General features: G+C 57.5%; 1 protein-coding gene across 1 annotated transcript in view; it reads right to left on the reverse strand.

Moving 5' to 3' along the window:
* Nucleotides 1–16,781: 16,781 nt before the first annotated feature.
* The window catches only part of MGMT (O-6-methylguanine-DNA methyltransferase), a 207,821-nt gene continuing 201,374 nt past the window's right edge, over nt 16,782–23,228 (reverse strand). Inside the window, exons 4-5 of the mRNA XM_040991923.1 lie at nt 21,467–21,606; nt 16,782–17,096 (exon numbers count right to left, since the gene is read on the reverse strand). Coding sequence (XP_040847857.1) covers nt 16,917–17,096; nt 21,467–21,606 — 320 coding nt within the window. The 3' untranslated portion in view covers nt 16,782–16,916. The remainder of the gene's footprint in view (nt 17,097–21,466; nt 21,607–23,228) is intronic.

A 23,228-nucleotide genomic window follows, 5' to 3' on the forward strand; every position in this document is an offset into this window, starting at 1 on the left:
GTGCACGCGTGTCCAGCAGGCAGGACTTGGTGCCCTCAGAGCCGCTGCCCAATCAGGCCATTCCTTTTCCCTCCGCTCAGACTTGGAGAGGGTGAGCATGTGATTTCAATTTGAAATTAAAAGTCATGTCTGAATAACAGAGCTGCTTTCTCATTTCCTAATACCCTGCGTTTTACTACTTTGCATTCAACTGTGAAAAGTCTTTTAAAACTCGGAACAGCAGTAAAACTTGAATGAATTTTTGACCCATTATTGCATAGCGGGTGCGCCTTCCAAGTTGGAGACACTGCCAAGTTCTCACCACCTAATATTTCCACTTTAATTGTGCCACTTGAGAAATTTACGTGCCTCAAAATATGGCATGAATCTTACGCTTATTGCAGTATCATTAGCAGCAACATTTAAGCAACATCTGTGTGCTATAGAACTAATTGAAGCAGCAGAAGTGGCAGCTGTAAATCCACAGGAAGATGGCAGTTTGTGCCGGCACTGCTGAGCCAGCTCCTAACTGGCAGCCTGTTCCCGCAGTCTGCTGTGAGCACCAGGGCACAGGCACGCGATGTCCGCGCAGATACAGCGGGGGGCCTAATGATCCTATTAACCACTTTGCTGCACCCATTTGGCTGTTTTTCCACTTTCCTTGTTGAATTTCATTATAAATTTCACCATTCCTGAAAAAAAAAAAAAAAAAGTCCAGCGTGAGATATCAAGTGACTTTGGACCCCTTACCTGAGCCGGGCAGCGCCGCTCTGGCCAGACCAAGCTTGGGGGCTTTTTTTCCTTGGGTATTTAACAGTTCTGCCCACTGCTACTCTCCTTGTCTCCTTTCAGTTGCTTAAGCATTTTTATCACATGTTCCTGTTCTCTTTTTTTTTTTTTTAAAAAACAACTTTTTAAATCCCTTGTAATGTTGATATTTAAAGCAGTGGCATTTTCTTCCCATGGACATAGCATTTTCAATAATCAATACAAGACGGCAACCGTAATTTATTATTGGTTGGGAGTGGGGGGAGAGCAGGGGCAGACGCGGCTAGTGAGCAGAGGCGGCTGAGCAGGTCCTCCACCAGGTCACGGCCACGGCCCCACGCGCGGGGCCCCACGCGCAGGGCCTGGGCGGCGCCGGCTCCTCGCTCTTTCCGGACGATGGTGCCGTGGGGCGGGCAGCCACCCAGGGCCTTGGGACATGTGTATTACGTAGGCTGTTTCTTCTACAGACACACCTGGGGGACGGTGTCTGTGACACCCGCCCCACTTTGCTCCAAGTCCCGATTTTGCTGATTTTTTCTCTCGGTAGTGGGGGCAGGGAGGCGCTCTCCCGAGCCGTGGTGTCCCTGGCATCTTTCGAAGCACTTAGGAGCGCTGCAAATACACAAAAGAAGGCCTCCTTCAACAGGCAATGACTGCTGTGTTTGCCAACAACCTGACTTCATTAGAAAATTGGCACGTCCTTCAGACTGCCATGTGACACGCCGTTAACCATGGACATTTGTTGTCTTAATGCTCAAGTACTCAGGGACTCACTGATAAGGGAGAAACTGGCTGGAACCCAGTGACCCCCACGCCCAGGGTGGCACGCCCCCTCCTGGTATTGAAAATCAATAGGCACGTGACGGCCGGGGCGCAGGTCTCCGGAATGAACTGCCTACCACTGAATTACGATCCCTCGCTTGCTCCTGGATTTCCTTCCTAACAAGGATATGTTTTCAGGGATCCTGACTCAAAACCACTTCTGAAATGCACAGTGGGAAAGAACGAGGGCCCACGGCTGCCACTTGCGCCCACCTTCTCAGAGTGCAGTGGGCTGTGGTCCAGTCCTTCTTAAGCAAACAAACAAAAAGGAATTTTTAGTTACCTATCTATCTATCTATCTACCTACCTATCATCTATTATTTGTGGTGGTGGCACTTTCATCTCTGTGAAGGATAAAGGCTGCTTTGGAAATGACTCATGATTTACCTGTGTAACAGCCCGGACACCCTGCCCGGAGGATGCTGGCGCCACGGCACAAGACAGACGTGGCCGAGCCATGACTCATGGTGTTAGTAGGTGAGGCACCCATGAAGGGCTTCCCGAAGTACCTAGGAAATGGAATTAAAGGCAAATATACCAAGCAAACATTCTGAAAACACGCACAAACACTCACGCACACACATGGTCTCCCACAGGTACGAGGGAAGCATGTTTCATGAAGACACACACATACACAGACACGCATGTGCACGCATGGATCTCAAACATCTTTTCTACTCTAATTCAACTGTCCCTGAGTGCAAGGTTCCCCATGACATTGTTCCCTTGGGAGGTAACTCTTCTGCACACACACCTCTTCACCGTTTACCCCGAGAAAACCAGCCAAGGTCCCCAGGAACAGGTGCCTGAGCTAAATCTGTGGATGGCCAACTCAGAAACGAAACCGAGTGGTTAAGACGCATGATTCTGTCTAAAAGGGACATCTGTCAACTAGAGCATCCCGTTCTAGTTCAACCCCGGGTGCTGCTGCTGCGTCTCTATCCAAGTTTCGCTCCCAGCTCCGACTCCTGGCTTGAGCTTTCCACCCACACGGATCCTGCCAGCCCCAGGATGGCCCAAGTGGTTGAATTCCTGGTGCACATACGGGAGACCTGGAGGATGTTCCTGGCTCCGAGGTTCTGTCCTCCCAGGCATTTGGGGAAGCAGTGGATGCAAACTCTCTCTGCATTTCAAAGCACAACAGTAGTCCATCAGGGCATAGCACACTCATAGAAATCTCTTACGGCCGCCGTGTGGTCAACTGATATGTCCACGCCGTGGCTTGCTCTCGTAGCTGATGCTTCCTGAATGTCCACGCCGTGGCTTGTTCTCGTGGCTGATGCTTCCTGAATGTCCACGCTGTGGCTTGCTCTCGTAGCTGATGCTTCCTGAATGTCCACGCCGTGGCTTGTTCTCGTGGCTGATGCTTCCTGAATGTCCACGCTGTGGCTTGCTCTCGTAGCTGATGCTTCCTGGGAGGATGCGGCCGCTCGTGGACAGATGGCTGCAAAGGGGCTGGGAATGAAGGGCCTTTCCGGGAAAGTGTGGCTGTACTTTAACTCCAACCTTAAAATCGAGGCGCCTGCAGGAGGGAGCCTGACATCCTACAGAAGCTCTCATGGGGTTCAATGTTGAGTCCCATTAGCGGACAATGAATGGTTCCTGAGACCTGGGTTTGCAGATGGGCTCTCAAAGCGAAGGCAAGCACAGGCGTTGTGGCCAAGCCACAGTAAGGCGTCCTGTGGTAGACCCCGCCCCACACTGGAGTGCCTGGCTTAAACTCCGGCTCCTCCACTTGTGATCTGGCTTCCTGCAAATGCGCATCCCGGGAGGCAGTAGGTGACAGCTCTAGGACTCAGGTCCCTGCCACCAACACGGAGAGCTGGCTTCAGATCTGGGCTTTAGCCCGGCCGAGTCCTGGCTGCCCAGATCCGAGTCCCTGCCACCAACACGGAGACGTACCTTTCAGCCCTCCGAGTCCTGGCTGCTGTCCCCATTTGGGGATGAGTCAGCTTGTGGAAAAACTGGGTTTCTCTGACTCTCTGCTTTTCAAAGAGAACAAGAACAAAAATCAGGAGAAGTATTGATTTACTGTTTCAGTTCTAACGTGTTCCGTTATGTAACACAAGCTTGAACAATCACATCTGCTGAGTAGCCACCATTCTCAGCAGGGACCGGAAACTGCTACACTGACAGCACAGAAACAAGTGCTCAAAACTCCTAATTCTGTTACAAAGTACACACACACACACACACACACACACACACACACACACACACACACATTTTTCACTGGCAACAAGTATCATTTGTTCTTAGAGATTGGGTCACTTCACCCCATTAACAATCTATTATTTAAAAGGCAAAGACACACAGCGGCAGACACACACAGAGGTCTCGCATGTGCTGGCTTATTCCATGAACTGCTTACAACAGCCGGGATCGAGTCAGGGGCCTGGAACTCGGACAGGGTCCCCCTAGAGGGTGGAGCAACCCAAGTACTGAGCCATCACTGCCTCCTTGCAGGGCGTCTGATAGAGGGAAGATGGACCGCGAGTGGAGGAGCAGAGGTTCAAACAGGGCATGCTGGTGTGGAAGCAGGTGGCACTCCAGGCGCCTTAGCAAACTGTGAACAGCCACGCTTTGTAAGTGCAACTTGTAACGCCGAGACTGGGCTGGGGGGCAGCTGAGTCCTGCCCACCTGGAGCCACTCCCTGTCCCGAAGCCTTCCCTAGATGTTCCCTCGAGCCTGAAGGTGACAGTCCTGGGCTTCCAGCTGCCTCGCGGTGCTGAGGCAAGATCCTAAGGATCCTAAGCTCATAAGCGTTTGTGGTGACACCTCTGCCCACATCTTCTACAACAGTGTTGCTCTGCCATGGGTCTGAATGCTCTCAGGACCAAGTCTGCCAGGAGATCCTACAGCCAACACCCCTGGAGGGAGACGGGTGTCCACCTTGCCACCTGCTGATCCGCTGGGAGATGGTCACTGTCACCCAGGGGACTGTTCTGGAGAAGCCAGCAGTGACCTCCAGAGCTGCAGGCCCTGCCCCATTGCCCCTAGGCACAGGCACGCAAGCCTCTGTCCCCCTCTGCCCCTGGCCAGTGGGCACTGTGGACGCACAGTGCTGGCTGGTGGGCGACACGGAGCCTGCTTGAGTTACTGTGAGGGGACTCAGGCCACACATGGACGTGCTGTGTGCTGTGGGGAGTTACAGAATCAAGGCAAACACACCTAGCACCTACGTAGTGACCTAATGTCTCAGGGCCTTAGGGAGCCCACTGCAGGCCCTGACCTGGCACCCTAAACCTGCTGCACCTGTCCCAGAACTTAAGATCGACTTAAGTTCTACCCACTGTCTCTTACAAGATTTATTTATTTTGAAAGGCAGAGTTGCAGAGAGGAAGAGAGAAAACTTGCATGTGCTGGTTCTCTCCCACATGGCACTAAACAGCCAGAACTGGGCTGGGCAAGCCGGGCGTTTCCTCATGCTCTCCCACACGGGCAGGGCTTCAGGCACTTGGGCCATCTTCCATTGCTCTCCTAGCTGTAGCAGCATGTTAGTAGGGTGCTGGGTCAGAAGTGGAGTAGCTGGGACTCGAGCCAGTGCCCGTGTGGGATGCTGACATCATACGTGCATGTTATCTCACAGTGCAGGCCCCGGTCTGCTCTCTTAAAGGGCCCGTCACAATATGTGTGCACATCAAGGGATATGTCCCCTAGTGCAAGAGCAATTTAGAAATGCATCCAGGACCTGGCTTGCTTACCACCGTCTCTCCCGGCTTCACTCATGCTATGGCTGGGAGCTTTGGCTGTGGACTGTCCCCGTGGAATGCTTCCCCAGGGGACCACGCAACCGTGCACTTACTCTCCTCCCTGCGGGTGGCCGACCTGCCACACCTGCCAGGCGGGCAGCAGCCCAGGCAGCCCACACTAGGCCCTGCATCGGGGTCCCCTCCAGTCGGGGTCAAGGAGCCATGCAACAGCCAACAGGCGAACATGGGATGGAAACAGTACCGGAGGTCTCTGCAGAGCGACTGAGCTTCCTTGAGGCTGTCGGCACTGTCCTGCCAATGGTTTTTGAGCACCGGGATGGAAAAGGCAGACAGGGCCACAGTGGATGCTGCATCCTGCCTGGCATCTCTGGACCCTGGAAGGACCCCCAGGTCTCACTAACTGCACTGAGATAAGAGAAAGTTGAGATAGGTCAGCTTTGCTGAGATGGCCCGGGCCACACCAGGGCTGCGACAGTTGGTGTCCCCATCCTGATTGCGCATGCCCATGTGCCAGCTCCCCAGTGCTCTGGGCACTCAGGTCACGCCAGGTAGCAGGGTGGCCAGCTGCCCCCTTGTTCTGTGCTCCTGAGCCAGCCTGGGCCCCTGGACTGCCCTCTCGCACTACAGAGCAGCCAGGCCCGGGCGCACGGCGCCAGGGTGGGTACCTGCAGGACCGGCAATTAGACTCCGCATCTGAATGCCTTATCTTTTCCGCGTGTTCTACACTAATGAGTTAGTTCTGTTAGCTCTGAGGATTAGCAGCTTCCCTAACAAGACACAGAGACACCAAGTGACTTACCTAATTATGTAAAACACGGGGACTCAGAGGGCCCGGCAGCTTCCGGGGTCTGCTCGGCCGGCCGTGGGGGCTCCCAGCCTGTCCTCGGGGGTGGGGGAGCCAGGGAGGAGGGCCAGAGCCCATGGCCTGGGATGCAGGGGCTGGATGGGTGGGTGCCAGTCACGGTGGCGCATGGCTGGTGACGGCCCTGTGTTGCTGTGCTCAGCTTGGTCGGCCGACCTGTGGGTCCTGAGACCCGGGACCTCACTGCATGTGTTCTTGCTCATCTACCTTCCAGCAGGGGCAGCCGGACCCCTTCTTCTTTCTTTTTAAATTCTGGCTTTGTGGGACAGATAGGATGGGTAAATCTGTAAAGCCATGACTTTTTCTTTCTTTTTTAGATTTATTTTTCTTGGAAAGGCAGCTATACAGAGAGAAGGAGAGACAGAGAGGAAGATCTTTTAGTTCACTCCCCAAGTGGCTGTAATGGCCGGAGCTGCACCCATCTAAAGCCAGGAGCCAGAAACTTCCTCCAGGTCTCCCATGTGGGTGCAGGGTCCCAAGGCTTTGGGCCGTCCTCCACTGCTTTCCCAGGCCACAGGCAGGGAGCTTGATGGGAAGTGGGGCTGCTGGGGTAAGAACTGGCGCTCATATGGGATCCTGGCGTGTTCAAGGCGAGGACTTTGGCCACTAGATTACCATGCTGGGCCCAGACTCCTCTTCAGTTTCAACACAAGAGAACTTCAAGTTCATGGGAAAGGACAATATAAAATTTATTTTGCTGAAAAAATTGTTGCAATCCACACATTGTTTTTCCATGGCACACTTTTCCCATGAACTTTTGAAGACCCCCTGCATGCTGTTTTTCTGATTACAAACCACACATTTCCGTCACCAAACTTAGTGCACACGGTTAAGTACGAGAGAGGAAGCACAATTACTCATGATTTCCTATTGCTGAGCTAATCTGTGTAATATCTTGCTCTTCAGATGGTCTTTTAAGAAATGATACAACGGAGACATGCAGACGGCTTTGCAGCAGACGTGGGTCATACTTGCACTGGCTGCCTGGTCTGCTCCCCATGGTCAGATCACCCACACTTCCTGAAAGTCGAGCAGTGCTGGAGAGCAATAGGGCAGGTGCAAACACCCACAAGCAGGCCAGACACGCCCAGTCACACATGAACACACACACGTGAGGCACATGCAAGCCATGCAGATACACACAGGCGCACACAGACATGAGACACACCTGGGCACACACATGGAAACATGAGGAACGTACAGGCTCACACGGGCAGACACATACATGTAAGTATACACAGACTCAGGCAGACACATATGAACGGGTGCAGGCACACACAGGATACACGAGACAGAAGCACGCACAAGCAGCACACAGGGCACACACAGGCACACACATGCATAAACACGCATGGGCACAGCAGGCAGATGGACCCAAGCTGCTCTCCATCTTCATGTAAATGTTCACACGGATTCTTGAGACCTGCTGCCACTGAGCGTGGCTCCCCGCGGCTCTGCCTTGAGCCGGACGTGGCTGCCACTCGCTGCCAGTGCTGCTGCCACCCCGTCGCCAAGTGACTGCTCAGTGGGCTTCCAAGGGCGGGACCGTCAGGCATCTCAAGGCTTAACAAGCGTTGCCTCAGTGTCGTCCCACCCCAGCACGAGTGGCAGCCTACCCTTCGCTTCCACGGCAAGCCCAGCCGTGCGGAGACACGCCTCCTGGCACCCCTTGTGGGAACGCTACTGCAGGTGGGGCCGTGCATCTCGTCCGTGTGCCTGTGTGCCCCCTCCTCTTTCTAGAAGCATCAGTGGCTGTGCTGTGACCCTGTATGTTCTTTGCGTCCATTTTGGGTCACTTGCCTTTTTCATGTGGATCTGCAGAGGTTTCCTTTGAGACGGCGCCAGCTCCTCCTCTCCCAGCTACCACTTGCCATCTTCCTTGGAGAGCTTCGTGTGGCCAGAGAGGACAGCTCTGCCCTCCACGCCTTCTGCCCTCCACGCCTTCTGCCCTCCACGCCTTCTGCCCATGTCCTGGGCTTGTGCCTTGATGCCTCCTCTGACAGATGCCCGGGACAGCTGCATTTTCCCTATTTTTACCTGATGTAGAAAAAATAAAACACCTTAAAATGCTTAGATTCTAAAGCCTCCGGGATTGTATTATTTCTCAAACAGCCTGGCCAGCTGCCCTGACAGCGTCTGTTACAGAATCCATTTCCCCTCTGAACGGAAAGGCCGTGTTTACTGTATTCCAAAGCCCGCAGGCCTCCGCTGCCTCTGGACCTGTCGACTGGCTCCTTCATCCAGCCCGTATCTGCTTCTGCGGCTCAGCTCCATGCCGCTCCATCTGGGGTGGCTTCAAGGTGCCTCTGGGTCCTACCAGCAATGAACATGTGGAGATCTAGCCCTTCTGATGCACCTGCAGGGCCCGGCCTCACGGGGGCGTGTGGGCTTTGGGGGCCCGTCTCCATGGAGACTTAAAAATGTGGCTCCTAACTGCATCTGGGCTTTGCTGTCAAGAAGCCTTGGCTGGGGTCTGGTGTTTGCCTGGACTCCTGCAGCCGCTGTGGGATGCTAGGGTTCCAGTCCTAGCTCAACTTCCAGTCCAGCTTCCTGCCTAGGCACACCCAGGAAGGCAGCACCGATGGCTCAAGGACTTGGGTCCCTGTCCCCCTTGTGGGTGAACAGATGGGTTTCAGTCTGGCCCAGCCCTGGCCATTGCAGGCTTGTGGGGAGTGGACCACAGGGTGGGAGAGCTCTCTGTCTCCTTCAAATAAAATCAGAAGCATCTTGCCAGAACATTCATGGTGTTGCTGGCAGAGGGCACACTGAGCCGCAGCAGTCAGAGACAGGCTTGTGGCAGACCGAGCCGTGACCCCACACCCCAACTGCCGTGCTGTACAACCATACACACCGTGTGTGGATCAGGGCAAGCCCGTTTGCCACCTGAACTCCTCCCTGGGTTCCCACGGAGGGCCAGACGGAGGAAGCACTAAGTGCCCATGGCCACCCCAGGTATGCGCTTCTTGCATGGCATCAGCAGGTGGCCAGGCCTGGGAGCTGCTGAGTGACTATGCAGACAGGTCTGACAAGGCCCATCCTCTGAGGGCCAGCCACCTGCCTGCAGGGGCCTGGGCCACAGGTGCCCAGGAAACAGCTTCCTGGGTATGTCCCAGCACAGAGAGGAAGCAGACCCTCCATGAAGTTCCCTCTGTGCCAGGGACCAGATGTGCACTGGCACCCAGGGCCACCTGCGGCTCCCGGGGTGGGATCCGCCTGCTCCCTGGCTCCTGGTCATATTACTCCCCTTCAGCCCTGGCTTCCTCTCAGCTTCCCCTGTCTGTGTCTGCCCCTCTGCTAGTTCTCCCAGGTGCTCTCACCAGGGTCACCCTGCACGCTCTGCATTGGTGACCCTTGCCCAGGAAGGCACACACATGGCTTCCGGGCTCGGGACTTGCACACACCTCTTTGGGGCTCTCATTCAGCACATGGCGGAAAACAGGGCAGGCAGAGCAGCATGGCCTGGGACCTGGTTCCTCAGCCCTGTGTCCCATAGCTGGCATTGGCTCCTCTCTCCTGGCACTTCTGCGAGCCCAGGCCCGACATGGCCAGGTCTCAGATGGAGACAGCTGCGAGGCGGGCTGGGGCCCCATGGATGGAGAGGCACTTGGGGGTCGTTCTGGAGGAGGGGGTGCCGGTGGCACGGGCAGTGACCCATGGCCCATGATGAATGGATTCGCAAAGGCCAGCAGGCTGAGGCACAGAGCCATCCCTCCTGTGCACGTCGGCTCATCTACATCGGAGATCAATTTGCTTACAATTACAGAATATCTGTCACATCGCTTCCTGGCACACACGCTGGTGTTTGCACGGAGAAGTACAGACAGCAACATACTTCCTGGTGCTGTAATATTTAGACGGGAAGAGGCAGCTTTAAATAAATGGGTGTTCCCAGCTCAGCAGGTGTCCCCAGCCTGTAGAGTGAGCAGCAGCAGGCTGCCTTCTTTCACGTGGGAGCAGGGCTGCATACGTGACCTTGCCTTCAGCACGCCCCAGTCCAGGGCCAGCCCTGATGCCCCAGGCTGCTCAGGTCCTCGCTGTGAGGCTCGGATGTTTGGGGGCTGGGTCAGAGGACAGCCATCTGGGGGCTGTGCACCCAGGGCAAAAGCCCTACTTCTCCTGGCCCGAGGCTCAGCTCCGCAGGCCAGGCCCTTAAGGATGGCCCTCGTGCCTCCTGCTCTCGAGGGATTCGGCAGTGGCTGGTACATTCCCGGGTTCTTGGCGCTGAGAGCAGATGGCAGCAGACCGAACTGCTCTGCTTAAAGGTTGCCTTTAAGCCCGCCCCACTCTCACTCGGGCTTAAAGGCAACCTTGCCAGCAAGTTCCCCACTTGCTGGGAATCCTGCCCAGCCAGCACGGCCTGACAGGCCCCAGCCACTCCGGGCCTCCCCAGGACTCGGTGTTCCCAAGAGAATGAGCAGACGACCCCTGCTGAGGGAGGAGCCTTCCCCTGGAGGAATGGGGTCCAGGTGCCGCCTCTTCCCTGATTAGGTGACCTGGGGCAATGCAACACCTGAAATCCTAACCCTCCCACAAGGGGCAAGCCGTGGTCTGTGTGCGTGGAGGCCAGCAGTGTCCACCTGTGCAGGATGACCACAGAGACTTTCAGTACCCCCTCCTCCCCTCTATCTATGGGTTCACTCCCCAGTGACTACAGCCAGGGCTGGGCCAGGCATTGGCAGGAGCTGGGGGCCGAGGCACATAAGGTCCTGTTGCCCTGCTCTGTGGGGATGGGGGCAGTCTGCGGCACCCACTGGTTCGGCTTGCCCCAGCCCATGGCATTTTCAGGACTGGCATGGGGTTTCTCCAGGATGCCTCTGCCCTTCCTTCCTGGGTGCTGGTGCCATCAGGCAAGCTCCTGGTCGAGAACTGACCACTGCTAGAGACAGTATCCGAGCCCCGGAAGCTGCCCCTTCGGAGGCCCTGCACGCCACTGGAGTCCTGAGCTTGCAGAGGGATGACTGAGTCGGTGGCTCATGGCAGCCTTTAGAGCTTTAGGGTTCCCTGGCCTGGTGCCTTCCTATGGCTACGTGGAAGCTGTGAGCAAGTTCATGGCTGCCGCCTAAAACAGACCCGAGTAGCATGTGCTTGCCCGGGGCGGGGGAGAGGGCGAGGGGGTGGTGGTGGAGCCTGTGGCTGGGGCATACTGGGCCTCTATGACATGCACACAGGGTTTCTGCAACAGCATCCCTGGCTCGGGGCCAGCACAGCCACGGCCAAGGCCAGGCCAGAGATGCTGAAGACACACCACTCTTCTTCCCTCTTCTCTGGGACTATGGGAAACGTCTTTAATCCCTTCATTTCTTGGGAACCCAGGGTGGGCTGTCACCTTGGCAGGTGGCTTGCTCCAACCCAGTGGGCCGTGTCCACGGAGCTGGGGCCTCGTTCCCACACCTGGACTGCAGGTCTCGGGGCAGTAACTGCACCGACGGGCAGGCTCGCCAAGTTTCAAGGTGCAAAGCTGTGATGCCAGCTCGGGTTCGGACCTGTCCCTCGTTTGGCTGGAAACGGGTGGTGCAGGGAGAGCTGTCGTCCCGCCTCTGTGCAGCTGGCCGGGCCGGCTCCAGAGGCACAGCCAGAGCCCGGAGACCTGAGACCAGGGGCTGCTGGGGCCGAACTCCAGGCCTGCCAGCTCACTCACCTGCGCGTGCTTCTGCTGCAGTCACGGCAACCGACGCACAGGCAACGCTGCCTCCTTCAACGCCACGTGCTGCCTAATGCTTGCACGCGGATACTCTCTCCAGCTGCTGTCCCTAATCAGTCTGAAGGCACACAAACTACTCCTGTGTAGAATCCAGACGCCGTCGGCAAGCAAGGGGGGATGTGAGCGCCAGGCACCACGTGTGTCCTGGGGGACAGCTTGGCCTAGCATTCAGGGACATGCAGGGAGGACAGAGCCCCTCACCCCCACTGCTGAACCCACTCAGGCTCGCTCCACGTCCCTCTCCCCGGGCAGGCACGGGCTGCTGGGCTGGCACCTCAGCTTCCTGTCCCTGCCACAGGCCCCGCCCCGTTGCATGAGATCCGAATGGGCCCAGCAAACAGCATCGCACGGGCGAGCCTCGCTTTTATTTCCCCTTAAAGGCTGCCAACAACACTGATAGCACACTGTTTGGGATCGATCTTAATTACTGTCCATGTGGAATTTTTCCTTGTGGCTTTTTTCAATGAAAAAAACATTAATGAGAAACTTTAAAGGCTCGTTGCCAGTGTCCTTTCATCAGTCAGCGGTGTGTCAGGCTGGGCTCTGCCCAGTTGCCACGGCCTACTTTCTCATCCACCCTAACTCCACCCCCATCACGGACCCTTGTCGGAGCCAACCTGGGTGAAGGAGGCCAGACGGCCCCCATCTGTCAGCAGCCGGAGCCGTGGGGTCCGAGGCCTCTGCATGGCTGCTCCCGTCGCTCAGACACGCCGGGACCAGCAGTTTCTCCAGGCTCCTGCCCCGAGTTCTCACTGTTGCCTCCCCCTCCAATGCACAGACGGCACGCACTCTCTCTCTGCCTGGCAGTGAACTCTGCACAGCATTCAGTCTTTACATCTCCGAGACCAAGTAACACCAACCTTGACCTCAATTTCTCAGACGGGAAATTTAAGCCAAATGCCCAGGAATGAGACCAAATCCAAATCCCCAACCAAAGGCCCTCTACGTGGAGGCATGCCCCGCCCTTCGCTGCAGTTGGCAAGAAAGCATACCACCGAGCTACGCTGGACTCAAGAGACAGCCCTGTGCCGAGTCCCCACCCTCGTCCTCCACGCGGGACCTGGGACAAGGCCCCACGCTACTCCACAAGGCCCCGTGCCCGGAGTCCCTGCCCTCGTCCTCCACGCAAGACCTGAGAAAAGGCCCCACGCCACCCCACACGGCCCCGTGCCTGGAGTCCCCGCCCTGGTCCTCCACGCAGGACCTGGGACACAGCTGCGTGCCACCCACACGGCCCTGTGCCGAGTCCCCGCCCTCGTCCTCCACGCGGGACCTGGGACAAGGCCCCACGCCACCCCACACGGCCCCGTGCCCTGATCTGGGGAAAGCCAGCAGGAAAGGCGCCCACACTCACCGCCTGCACAGTTGGAAAGCAGTCAGCCCTACAAGGCCACGCACACTCTGGAACTGAAGTGAAAAGCTCCTCATCACCTTGGCAAGTCCCTGCTTCTTCTCGGGGCGGTGAGGCCTGAGCTGCACAGTCTGTGGTCACCACGGGGACACGTCGCCGGTGAGACACAGGCAGGGAGGAATGGCCCGGCCCGCAGTGGCGTCCTGTCCTCGCAGGTCTGCACTGCCCTGCAAGGAGCTCTCTGCCCTGGATGTGACCCCTTGGGGCCCCAGAGCTTCCCATGCCACTGAGGCTGTCCAGCAAGCTAGGTGCACAGGCTTGGATTGTTTTTAAAGATTTATTCATTTTTTTTTTATTGAAAAGGCAGATCAGATTTACAGAAAGGAGAGAGAGAGAGAGAGGAGAGCTCCCATCTGCTGGCCACAATGGCTGGAATTTTGCCGATCTCAAGCCAGAAGCCAGGAGCTTCTCCTGGATCTCTCACAGTTAGAGGGTCCCAAGGCTTTGGGCTGTGCTTGGCCACAAGCAGGGAGCTGGACAGGAGGTGGAACAGCTGGGGTCCCGTACTTGCAAGGTGAGGATCCAGCCATGGAGGCACTGTGCTGGGCCCATGAAGGGTTCTTACCCTGCAGTTCCATAGAAACAAAGCTCTGGGGGACACCAGTGTCCTCAAGCAGGAAGTGAACACATCCACCCTGGCATGCACCCACGTGGCACGCAGAGGGCAGAGACCAGGAAGGAAATAGACAAGAGAAACTCAATGTGTAGCGGCGGCTTGAGGTCCAGCCACCAGGATTGTTCTGTAAGCCATGTGTGCCTGGTGAGAAAACATGAGTGGGGATCCCAGTGAGCTGAGGGCCAGGGCTGCTGCAAATCTGCCTCTGGATTCCCTGCCACCTGCGATGCATCATCGGGGACCACGGAACACAGCGTTGCTGCAGCCCCTGCCACCTGCGACGCATGCATCAGGGACCACGGAACACAGCATTGCTGCAGCCCTGCCACCTGCGACGCATCATCGGGGACCACGGAACACAGCATTGCTGCAGCCCTGCCACCTGCGATGCATCATCAGGGACCACGGAACACAGCATTGCTGCAGCCCTGCCACCTGCGATGCATCATCGGGGACCATGGAACACAGCCTTGCTGCAGCCCTGCCACCTGTGACGCATCATCGGGGACCACGGAACACAGCATTGCTGCAGCCCTGCCACCTGCGATGCATCATCAGGGACCACGGAACACAGCGTTGTTGCAGCCCTGCCACCTGCGACACATGCATCAGGGACCACGGAACACAGCATTGCTGCAGTCCTGCCACCCGAGACGCATGCATTGGGGACCATGGAACACCAGGGCCCTCCTCCACACCCAGTATCTGGGCCCTGATTCCCAGCTGGGCCGAGGGAGAGGGGCTGTGGCTTCTCCAGCTCCAAGTTTGGTCCTGCATAGTTCCTGTCTGCCCTATGTGTGACTCCTCATAGATGCCACCCAAGGCTGCCCTCAGCACAGAACAGAGCAATAGCTAGTCAAGGCTCTCCATGTGGGCCTTCAAAGGGCCTTGGCATTGGACGGGGACCCCTGGCGGGTGAGGATGACTGGGGCCAAGCCCAAAGAGCACAGCTTCCTTGTTCCTTCGTATCCGGACAACATTGTCCTACTTCTTTGTGCCTCTCTTCTCCCTCTTCCTTTCCACCAGCTGCACTGCGGTCTCGAGCGGGGCAGCTCCAGGTGACCTGAGCTGATGTTGTCTGTGCAGTGGACGTGGTCATGCTGGTGCTGGTGGGCCCTGCTGCTGTCTGTGTCAGTGGCAACCTGGGGCAGCCGACAATGGGGCTGGGAAGCCCTTAGAGACGGTGCTGCTCCAAGGGCCTGGCCCAAAGCAGCTCGTGTGTGGTCCAGGTGCCACAAAGCTCCCCGGTGCCCACAGTGATGTGACGGGGCCGGGCTCCTGGCTGTAGGTGCCTGACCTGGGCTGTGCCAGATTCAGTCTTTGCTGGTGTATGGCTCAGGTCCATCTCAGAGTTGGACCCTGCTGGGCAACTTGGGACTCACATAGGAGACTCCAACTGCATGTAGGACCCAGGTGTGCCTGGCTCAGGGAACAGCCTGTGGGAAGACGATGTCCAGCCAGCACAGGGCTCCGCCCTGTTGTCTCCCATGAGCGCACGGCACAGCCACAGTGCCCTCTGTTGGGAAGCACTGGATAGAGTGCAGGCCTGACCTAGGAAGACACGGTGCCAGCTCCTGGGGAACAGCTGGGGACACCTGCTTCCAGGGCGGATGCCTGGCACTCCTGTGCCAACACTGTTCAGGCTCCTCTGGCCCATGCTACCAACAGTGGTGTCCCCTGGGCTCTCATGCTGAGAGGGCTCAGGAGCTGGCCAGACAGGGGCAGGCAGTGTGCTCAGGGCTCCTGGGGGCATGATCCACCTGGTGGGTAGCACTACACACGAGCCGCATCAGAGAACACTCCCAGAGCATTCAGGGGAGAACCCTGGCTGTGCTGGCCTGTGCAGAATGAGAACACCCCACCAGCGGCTGGAGGAAAGCCAGCAGCCTGCTCCAGTGTGGGTGAACGGTTCAGTGTGATACGAAGAACAACCCTTGCCATGCATATGGTCCAGTGGGTGCTGTGATCTCACTGCGCTCCCTGGGGACACACCGGTCCTGCGTGCTGCCACGGCCCACACGGTCATGGGGCCCCTTCAGGATGCTATGCTTCCTGCCCCACCATCATGTGCTACCATGCTGTCCCATACCTGCAGCTGCCCATGTGCCTTCTGCTTTGCAGTAGTTACCCACAAGGCCACAAGCATGATGAGGGGCCAGGGATGTGTCAGGCTGTGGGGGCAGGGATCTCTGACCTCCAGTCAATATCGGGTCACCCGTGACCCACGTCCCTCGCTTTCTACCATCTGCCCAAAGGTTGCTAAACTGATACACAGAGGGGCCCGCGATCTGCCTGAGATGGCAGCTCTGTGAGAGGGGTCACTCAGCCAGGCCTGGCCAACAGCGTTCACCACTCCAAATCCTGCTGGGACGTCAGCCACTGTCTGGAGTCCGTGCAGCAATGGCTTTTCTGGTAGCTGGAAAATGAACACTACAACACAGGCCTGGCCTCTGGCCCAGCTTCCCAGCCTACCTGCAAGGCAGCAGTGTGGAATTTTAGAGGGCACAAGAGTAAGGCAGTGTCCAGCAGTGAGCTTGGCCAGGAAGGAAGGGTGACAGGGGGCCGAACTGGGTGGGCTCAGCTCTGCACTGTGGGGTGGCCCGAGCCAGCACCCCCAGGGCTTCATGGCTCTGGGTGGCCCGAGCCAGCACCCCGGGCTTCATGGCTCTGGGTAGCCCGAGCCAGCACCCTGGGCTTCATGGCTCTGGGTGGCGGCCGAGCGCTGCAGCTGTTGTCTAGATGTGCCCCTTTCCCGGGCAGTGGCCAGTGCCTGCTAGGCCATCCCTACTGCTTGTCCCTGCTCTAACAGACACTAGGAGTGGGGCATGAGGACGTGCGGCAAGTGACATGCACAGCACCGGGTTTGTCAAGCCTCCTCAGCCGCACGATGCAAGAACAAGAGGGCAGATCCGCAGTGCTCCCCAGAACACACTAACTCCTTTAATGCGGGGCTGCCACCACACACGCCCTCCCATGCAGCACCGCCTGCATGTGCCACGTCCATGCTCACGCTGGGCACACACTCTCAGTCTCAGCTTGCCTCCTAACAGTCGGTGGTGCCGTCGGCCACTCCTCGCTGGGGCTTGGCTGTGCTGGCACGCTCCCCACGGGGCGGCTTCCCTTCATGGGCCAGAAGCCACTCCTTCACAGCCACGCCTCCTCCGTAGTTGCCCACGGCTCCGCTGCTGCAGACCACCCTGTGGCACGGGATCAGGATGGGCACCTGCAGGGGAGAGGTGGTGACCGTCAGTCCAGTCCTACCCAGGGAGCAGCCTGGGGTCAAGTGGAAGGCTCCAACTGTGACAAGTCCGCCAGGCATGGGCTGTGCCTGGCAGGCTGGCTCTGTATCACTCCCACCCCAAGTCGGAGTCCTTGGGGGGAGTCTTGCCAAGGCTGGCGGAGGGATGCGTCTCCCTGAGTGGGACCAGGACCTTTTCCAGGGAACCCCATTGATAAAAACTCAATTTCATTCAAGGAGTAATTGAGAACTTCACAAAACCCAGCGGTAAAGTTGGCGTGGGGGGCTTCTGAGGAGACCCCTGCACTGCCGAGCTGATGGTGAGGGGGCTTCCAAGGAGACCCCCGCACTGCCGGGTTGCTGATGATGGGGGGCTTCCGAGGAGACCCCTGCACTGCCGAGCTGATGGTGAGGGGGCTTCCGAGGAGACCCCTGCACTGCCGAGCTGATGGTGAGGGGGCTTCCGAGGAGACCCTGCATGACCACCCAATATGGGAGTCGGCCAGCTGACATGCGCATCCTGTTCCCACAGAAGGCTTTCTTGGGACTCGGCTCCACCTTTTGTTACTATGATGACATTCCAAAGAGTCCACAGGAAGATTCAGTGAAGAAAGTTCCTTTTGGTTGTTGAAGTGCTCATTTTTTGTTAATGTATTTGAAAGGCGAAGGAGCAGCACACACAGAGGTCCTCTGTCTGCTGGTTCTTGACCCAGGTGGCCGTGACCACCAGGGCAGAGCTTCGCCTGGGTCTCCCGTGGGGGGCAGGAGCCCGCACACGCGGGCCAAGCCTTTAGGAAGCTGGACTGGACGCCTAGCATATGCGACATGAACCAATGCTGGTCTTGCAGGTTGCAGCTTTACTGGCTATGCTGCAACACCAGCCACCTTTCCACATAGCATATTTCCCATTCTATTTTCCATGAATTGCCCTTGCAGTGTCTGCTTCACCCAAGCCTGGGTATTTACTGCCCTGAGTCAGGCAGGCCACTCGTCCCTCCTCTGACTTCTGGGCACGTGCGGCTTGAGGAACACCACCCTGCCTGTGCTCCTGCTGGGGGAATGTCTGCTGCAGGGGCTGGCACTGTTCTGGAACCCTGAGCACTGGGCGTTGGGCAGACTGCCTCCTCATCCAAAATTCCTGCCTTTCATCAGCCAAAGGCCTCAATGTGGTTAGCCCCGCTCCTGACCAGGCCAGTCCTCGCCTGTCAGGTGTGCCCACAATGGGCTCAGCCATGGTCCAGGGTGATTCTCAACCCACTCTTGGCAATGGCATTCAGCAGGGCCAGCGGAGTGATGTACTGAGTGGCTTCTCACCTCCCAGCCTAGGGACTCCTGCCCAGGGCCAGGCCAGGGCTCGGCCTCACATCACGGAAGCCCCTTGCCAAGCTCACGTGGCTGTTAGCAGGTGCAGTCGGGCCCATGCAATGCTTTCTGCAGAACAGGCATTACCCACTTATTCTGAAACACATTTTTGAGCCCCCAAAATTGAGGACACTGGTGACATTCTATACCACAACTCTTGCTTTTAACGAACTCCTCTTTGTAGGAACTTTGTAAAGCATCATTATACGTAATGATAGGCACGGTGGCATCCCAACAGATTTCCAGCCACTGTCTGAAGGTTCCTAGCCTGCCTCTGGTGGAGACGGACCCTCGAGGGCCATGGGAAACCTGGTGCACGCAGGCCAGTTGGACCAGGACTTTGGGCTGCCATAGCAACGTGTGGGACTAGGAGCTCAGAGCAGCGGCCCAGACTGCAAGACAGAAGAGTGACTGGATCCATGGCACTTTAACTATAGAACAGGACGGAGCAGTGGCGTTCAGCTGCTGCCTGCCACGCCAGCATGCGCTACGGAAGACCCGCTCTCAGCCCCTGCTGCTCCGCTGCCGACCCAGCTGCGTGCGGGTGCTCCCTGGGACGGCACAGGTGATGGCCAGCTCTTGGGTCCCTGCCGCGCCTGTGGAGGATGAGATGAGGCTGCCGGCTCCTGCCTAGCCCTGGCCTGGCTGGGAAGTCAGTCCGCAGATGAGAGCTCTGCTGGTGTCTCTCCTCTGTCAGTCTGCTCTTCAAAACAAAACAGGGATGCTGTGTCCATGTGTGTTAATGTCAGTATCATGTTTCTGACCCCTAGGCTGAGGCTTGCTAAGTCACCGGGCCCTTAGGGACACTTTCAAAGGCTGGGGTGCCCTAGCCCACTTCTTTAAAGCCCCGGCTGCATAAAATGTAATTTTTATCAATAAGCAAGAAGCTCATAATATCACAGGTGCATTGAAATCTTCATGCTGTGAAATCCAATCCATCGGATACACACAGCCGTCACGCAGGCCCTGTCTCCAACGCTACAAAACTTCCAAACCCACAGATTTGTTTCCAACAAAAATAACATGAAGGGGCCTTGCAATCAATGGCGGAATCCTCTGATTCCGGGACCGGCGGAATATTTTTTCCAACTTTGCCTTTGTTCTTCCGGGCAGCGGCCCGCAGGGGAAGGGGCTGTGTTCACTCGCAGCCTCATCAATACCTAAATCCTGGTGAACAAGTGACACTGCGGAGCTGTAATCAATAGCTCCCTGTGCGTTTTCTTCTTCTGGTCAAATGGTTCAGTTCCACTGACAACCCTGACACTGAGAACAGGACGCTAAATCTTTATCAACAGCCATCCGGGTGACTGGCAGAACAGGACTCGGGGGTCATTAGCGCTCAGGGCGGTCTGTGAATAAACTAACTCCCCGGGAACGCGCCTGCTTAGAAAAAGGTGGGGAACGCTCGTGGCCAATCGATCGCCTTTGAACTGCATTTAGCGAATTGTCTGAGGATGAGGTGGAGGGGTGCCTAGGCAGCGGTAAGGGGTGCCTGGGCAGTGGTGAGGGGTGCCTGGGCAGCGGTGAGGGGTGCCTGGGCAGTGGTGAGGGGTGCCTGGGCAGTGGTGAGGGGTGCCTGGTCAGCGGTGAGGGGTGCCTGGGCAGTGGCGAGGGGTGCCTGGGCAGCGGTGAGGGGTGCCTGGGCAGTGGCGAGGGGTGCCTGGTCAGCGGCGAGGGGTGCCTGGGCAGCGGCGAGGGGTGCCTGGTCAGCGGCGAGGGGTGCCTGGTCAGTGGTGAGGGGTGCCTGGGCAGTGGCGAGGGGTGCCTGGTCAGTGGTGAGGGGTGCCTGGGCAGTGGTGAGGGGTGCCTGGGCAGTTTTCTGAGCACATCTTGGCCCTGCTGTCCAGGCTGCCCAGAGATCCTGGAGACAGCCGGCTCCTGGCACCTGGTGACGCTGAGCCTGCTGGGAAGGCCACACGGCCTCCATGAGGGAGCTGGCTGGCACTAGAATGCTGGTGCCAAGCTTCCCGACTCTGAGACTCCACAGACGCTCCTGCTGGGCTCCTGCAGTGCTCTGTCTCCCTGGAGAGGCCGAACAAGACATTTTCTAACGAGCACGGGCCCAGCATGCTCTCCGGGCTGGTGGCCTCTTGTGCGGTCCTCGGGCCCCGAGAAAAGCCCTGGCCTCTCTCGCGAGCCAGGATCAAAAACCGTTCAGCAGATACACTGAAAAGCCACAACAATTTTTCAAAGAGTGGGGTCTACTTGATTTAGTCATGTTCTCCCCGATGGGCCGCCATTCTTCTACAACATTCCAGACTTGTCTAGAGCTTGGGGGGAAGCCATTACTAACACGCTAGCTCAGCAGCCCCCAGTGGACTCACGAGAACACTGGGGCGCCTTGAGACTTCACGGAGGAGCCCACGGTGCACACAGTCAGGCACGCATCACATGCACCCGCAACTTGTTTGCTCCCACTGGACGGTATGGACCGCCCAACATGACTGCAATGTGGTGCCCAATGTGCTCCTGGCAACACAGGGCACAGCCGTCCTCCCCCTTGGTGGTGGCCCAGCCGCCCTCCCCCTTGGTGGTGGCCCAGCCGCCCTCCCCCTTGGTGGTGGCCCAGCCAGCCTCTGGCTCCTGGTGGTCTGGGGTATGGACACACGGCAGTGGCGAGGACACAGGGGCTTGAAGGTAGCCAGCCACCCCCTGCTGAGAGGTGTCGCTCACATGGCAGCTCCAGGTCCCCGGGCCCAGGGAGCCCGGCTGGACGCGGCTCATACTCCCTACAGTGTGAGCATCCTGGGCTGGCCCGTGGCCTCTTCTGCTCCCCCACAGGAAAGTGACAGCTAGCCATGCCTGACAGGGCCACCCTGCCCGTCTGCAGCCTCCCTCCTTTCTGCTTAACAAGATGACAAGGGGCTCCAGGGTTGTCACCAGGAGGGGTGTCGCTGGCCAGGATGGAGGCCTTCTGTTCCCAGCAGCCCAGGCTAGCCAAGGACCTGCTTCCGTTGGACAGCTGGCCCACGGCAGAGGGCAAGGGGACTTACCGGGTTGTTCCTCATGGCTCCTCCCACGGCCCGGGCGGCCTTGGCGTTGCCCGCCAGGGCTGCTAATTGCTGGTAAGAAACCACTTCTCCGAATTTCACAGCCTTCAGCAGCTTCCACAACACCCGCCTGGTGAATGAGTCTGGAAGGGAAAAGGCACAGAAGCTTATTTGGACAAACAGCTCTAACAGCCTGGTGTAAACACAGCTGTCAAGCCCCAAATGGAAGACGCAAGAACACAAACAGAGGTGTTACACTCAATTAAAACACAGCCTCGGCGCGCTCTGAGCCACCACGTGACCACCAGTGACAGGAGTGTGAGCAGGCACAGGGCAGGCAGCCTCCGGGGCTGTCCCGACCTGCAGCTGTCCCGACACCGGCCTTCATCTTGCCCGTGTTCCGCGCAGGGCTGTATGGGACGGACCTGCCCTAGCACACGAAGCAATTCCTAGGCGTGGAAGTCCCCGCTCTGCACCCCGGGTGGGTGCTCCACAGTTCTGTCCGCGGCCCCTCCGACTCTCATTCCTTCCTTCTTCCAGGTTTTAGCGCTGCTTCCTGGGTGTGCGGTCAGCCTGCAGCAGGGAGATGCAGACGTGCAGGGTGGCCCACGCCTGCAGAGGGGCTGCGGGCTGTGCCCGTCCCTGCCCGGGCGCCCCCAGGGCCACTTCTCCTTGGCAGCAGAGGACGGGGCCCCCAGGCAGGAGCCGTGCCCGGTGCCCACAGAGCACTAATTACACTTGTGCCGGGCCGGCAAAGTGCGACTGGGCTCCTAAAGGAAACACACCCGTCCACGCGTGTTAGAGAAGAAAAATCCCCTCTTAACCGAAGGCAGTGATAATCACTTCGCTGTGGAAAAAAAATCTGTTTAGTCTTTATTATAACATTAAGCAAATTAAACATCAGCATAACCCAGGTGATACTAGAAAGGGTCATCAAAGAAATTAACTTTGTTGTTCATTAATTTACACGGATTAGCAGAGGGCGAGGAGACAGCAAGTGTGTTCTACTTTTTTATGATATAATTTCAAACTGTACACCATTTGTGGCAGGAGGGTGACTTTGGGGTTAATCAGACTGATTTGTCCTTTTAATTGCTTTCTATTCAAAGAAAATTCATTAGATAATGTTCTCTTCAAAATTCATGAATCAATTTAACTGAAGAAACCACATTAACAGCTCTGGGTTCATTAGCACGCGCAGTTGTGTCAGCGTGGATTGCTACGGGGACTTGGGCGGGCACACAGATGCTTCTACACACTGCTTCGGAACAGGGCTGTGCCGCGGATCGGCACTGCCGCCGCCGCTGCCCGGCCTGACTGGGAAAAGCAAAGCCGAGCCAGGCAGCCTGGTGTCCACGGGGAAGACAGCAGGTTCTGGGACCAGCTGTCCTGGAAGAGAAACAATGAGAGCTGCTCGCATGGCAGGTGACAGGGTCGACTTCCTGTCCTCTGTGGGGAGATGGCGCTATGGTCCAGGGAGGGGAGGCTCCGGGCCATCTGGGAGGCCAGCCTGGGGCCTCACCGAGGCCGCCAAGGGAAGCGAAGCAACACAGATCCAACTGGAGCCTGGAGCAGTTCCGGGCAACAATGGTGCCATTCCTGAGCTGTCCTCCGGGCTGGCCCTGACCGTGATCGCCAAGTGCAGGCCCTTCTCTTCCTCAGTGTGGACACCCTGCACAACAAGGCCCAGTGTGTCTTGGGGTGTGCCTTCTCAGGCAGCTGAGTGCGGGAAGCCTCAACATGCAATACTGCCCTCAAGCACAGC

The sequence above is a fragment of the Ochotona curzoniae genome, unplaced genomic scaffold (genome assembly GCF_017591425.1).
Source record: "Ochotona curzoniae isolate NIBS_2020 unplaced genomic scaffold, NIBS_Ocur_1.0 contig_66, whole genome shotgun sequence".
Lineage (NCBI taxonomy): Eukaryota > Metazoa > Chordata > Mammalia > Lagomorpha > Ochotonidae > Ochotona > Ochotona curzoniae.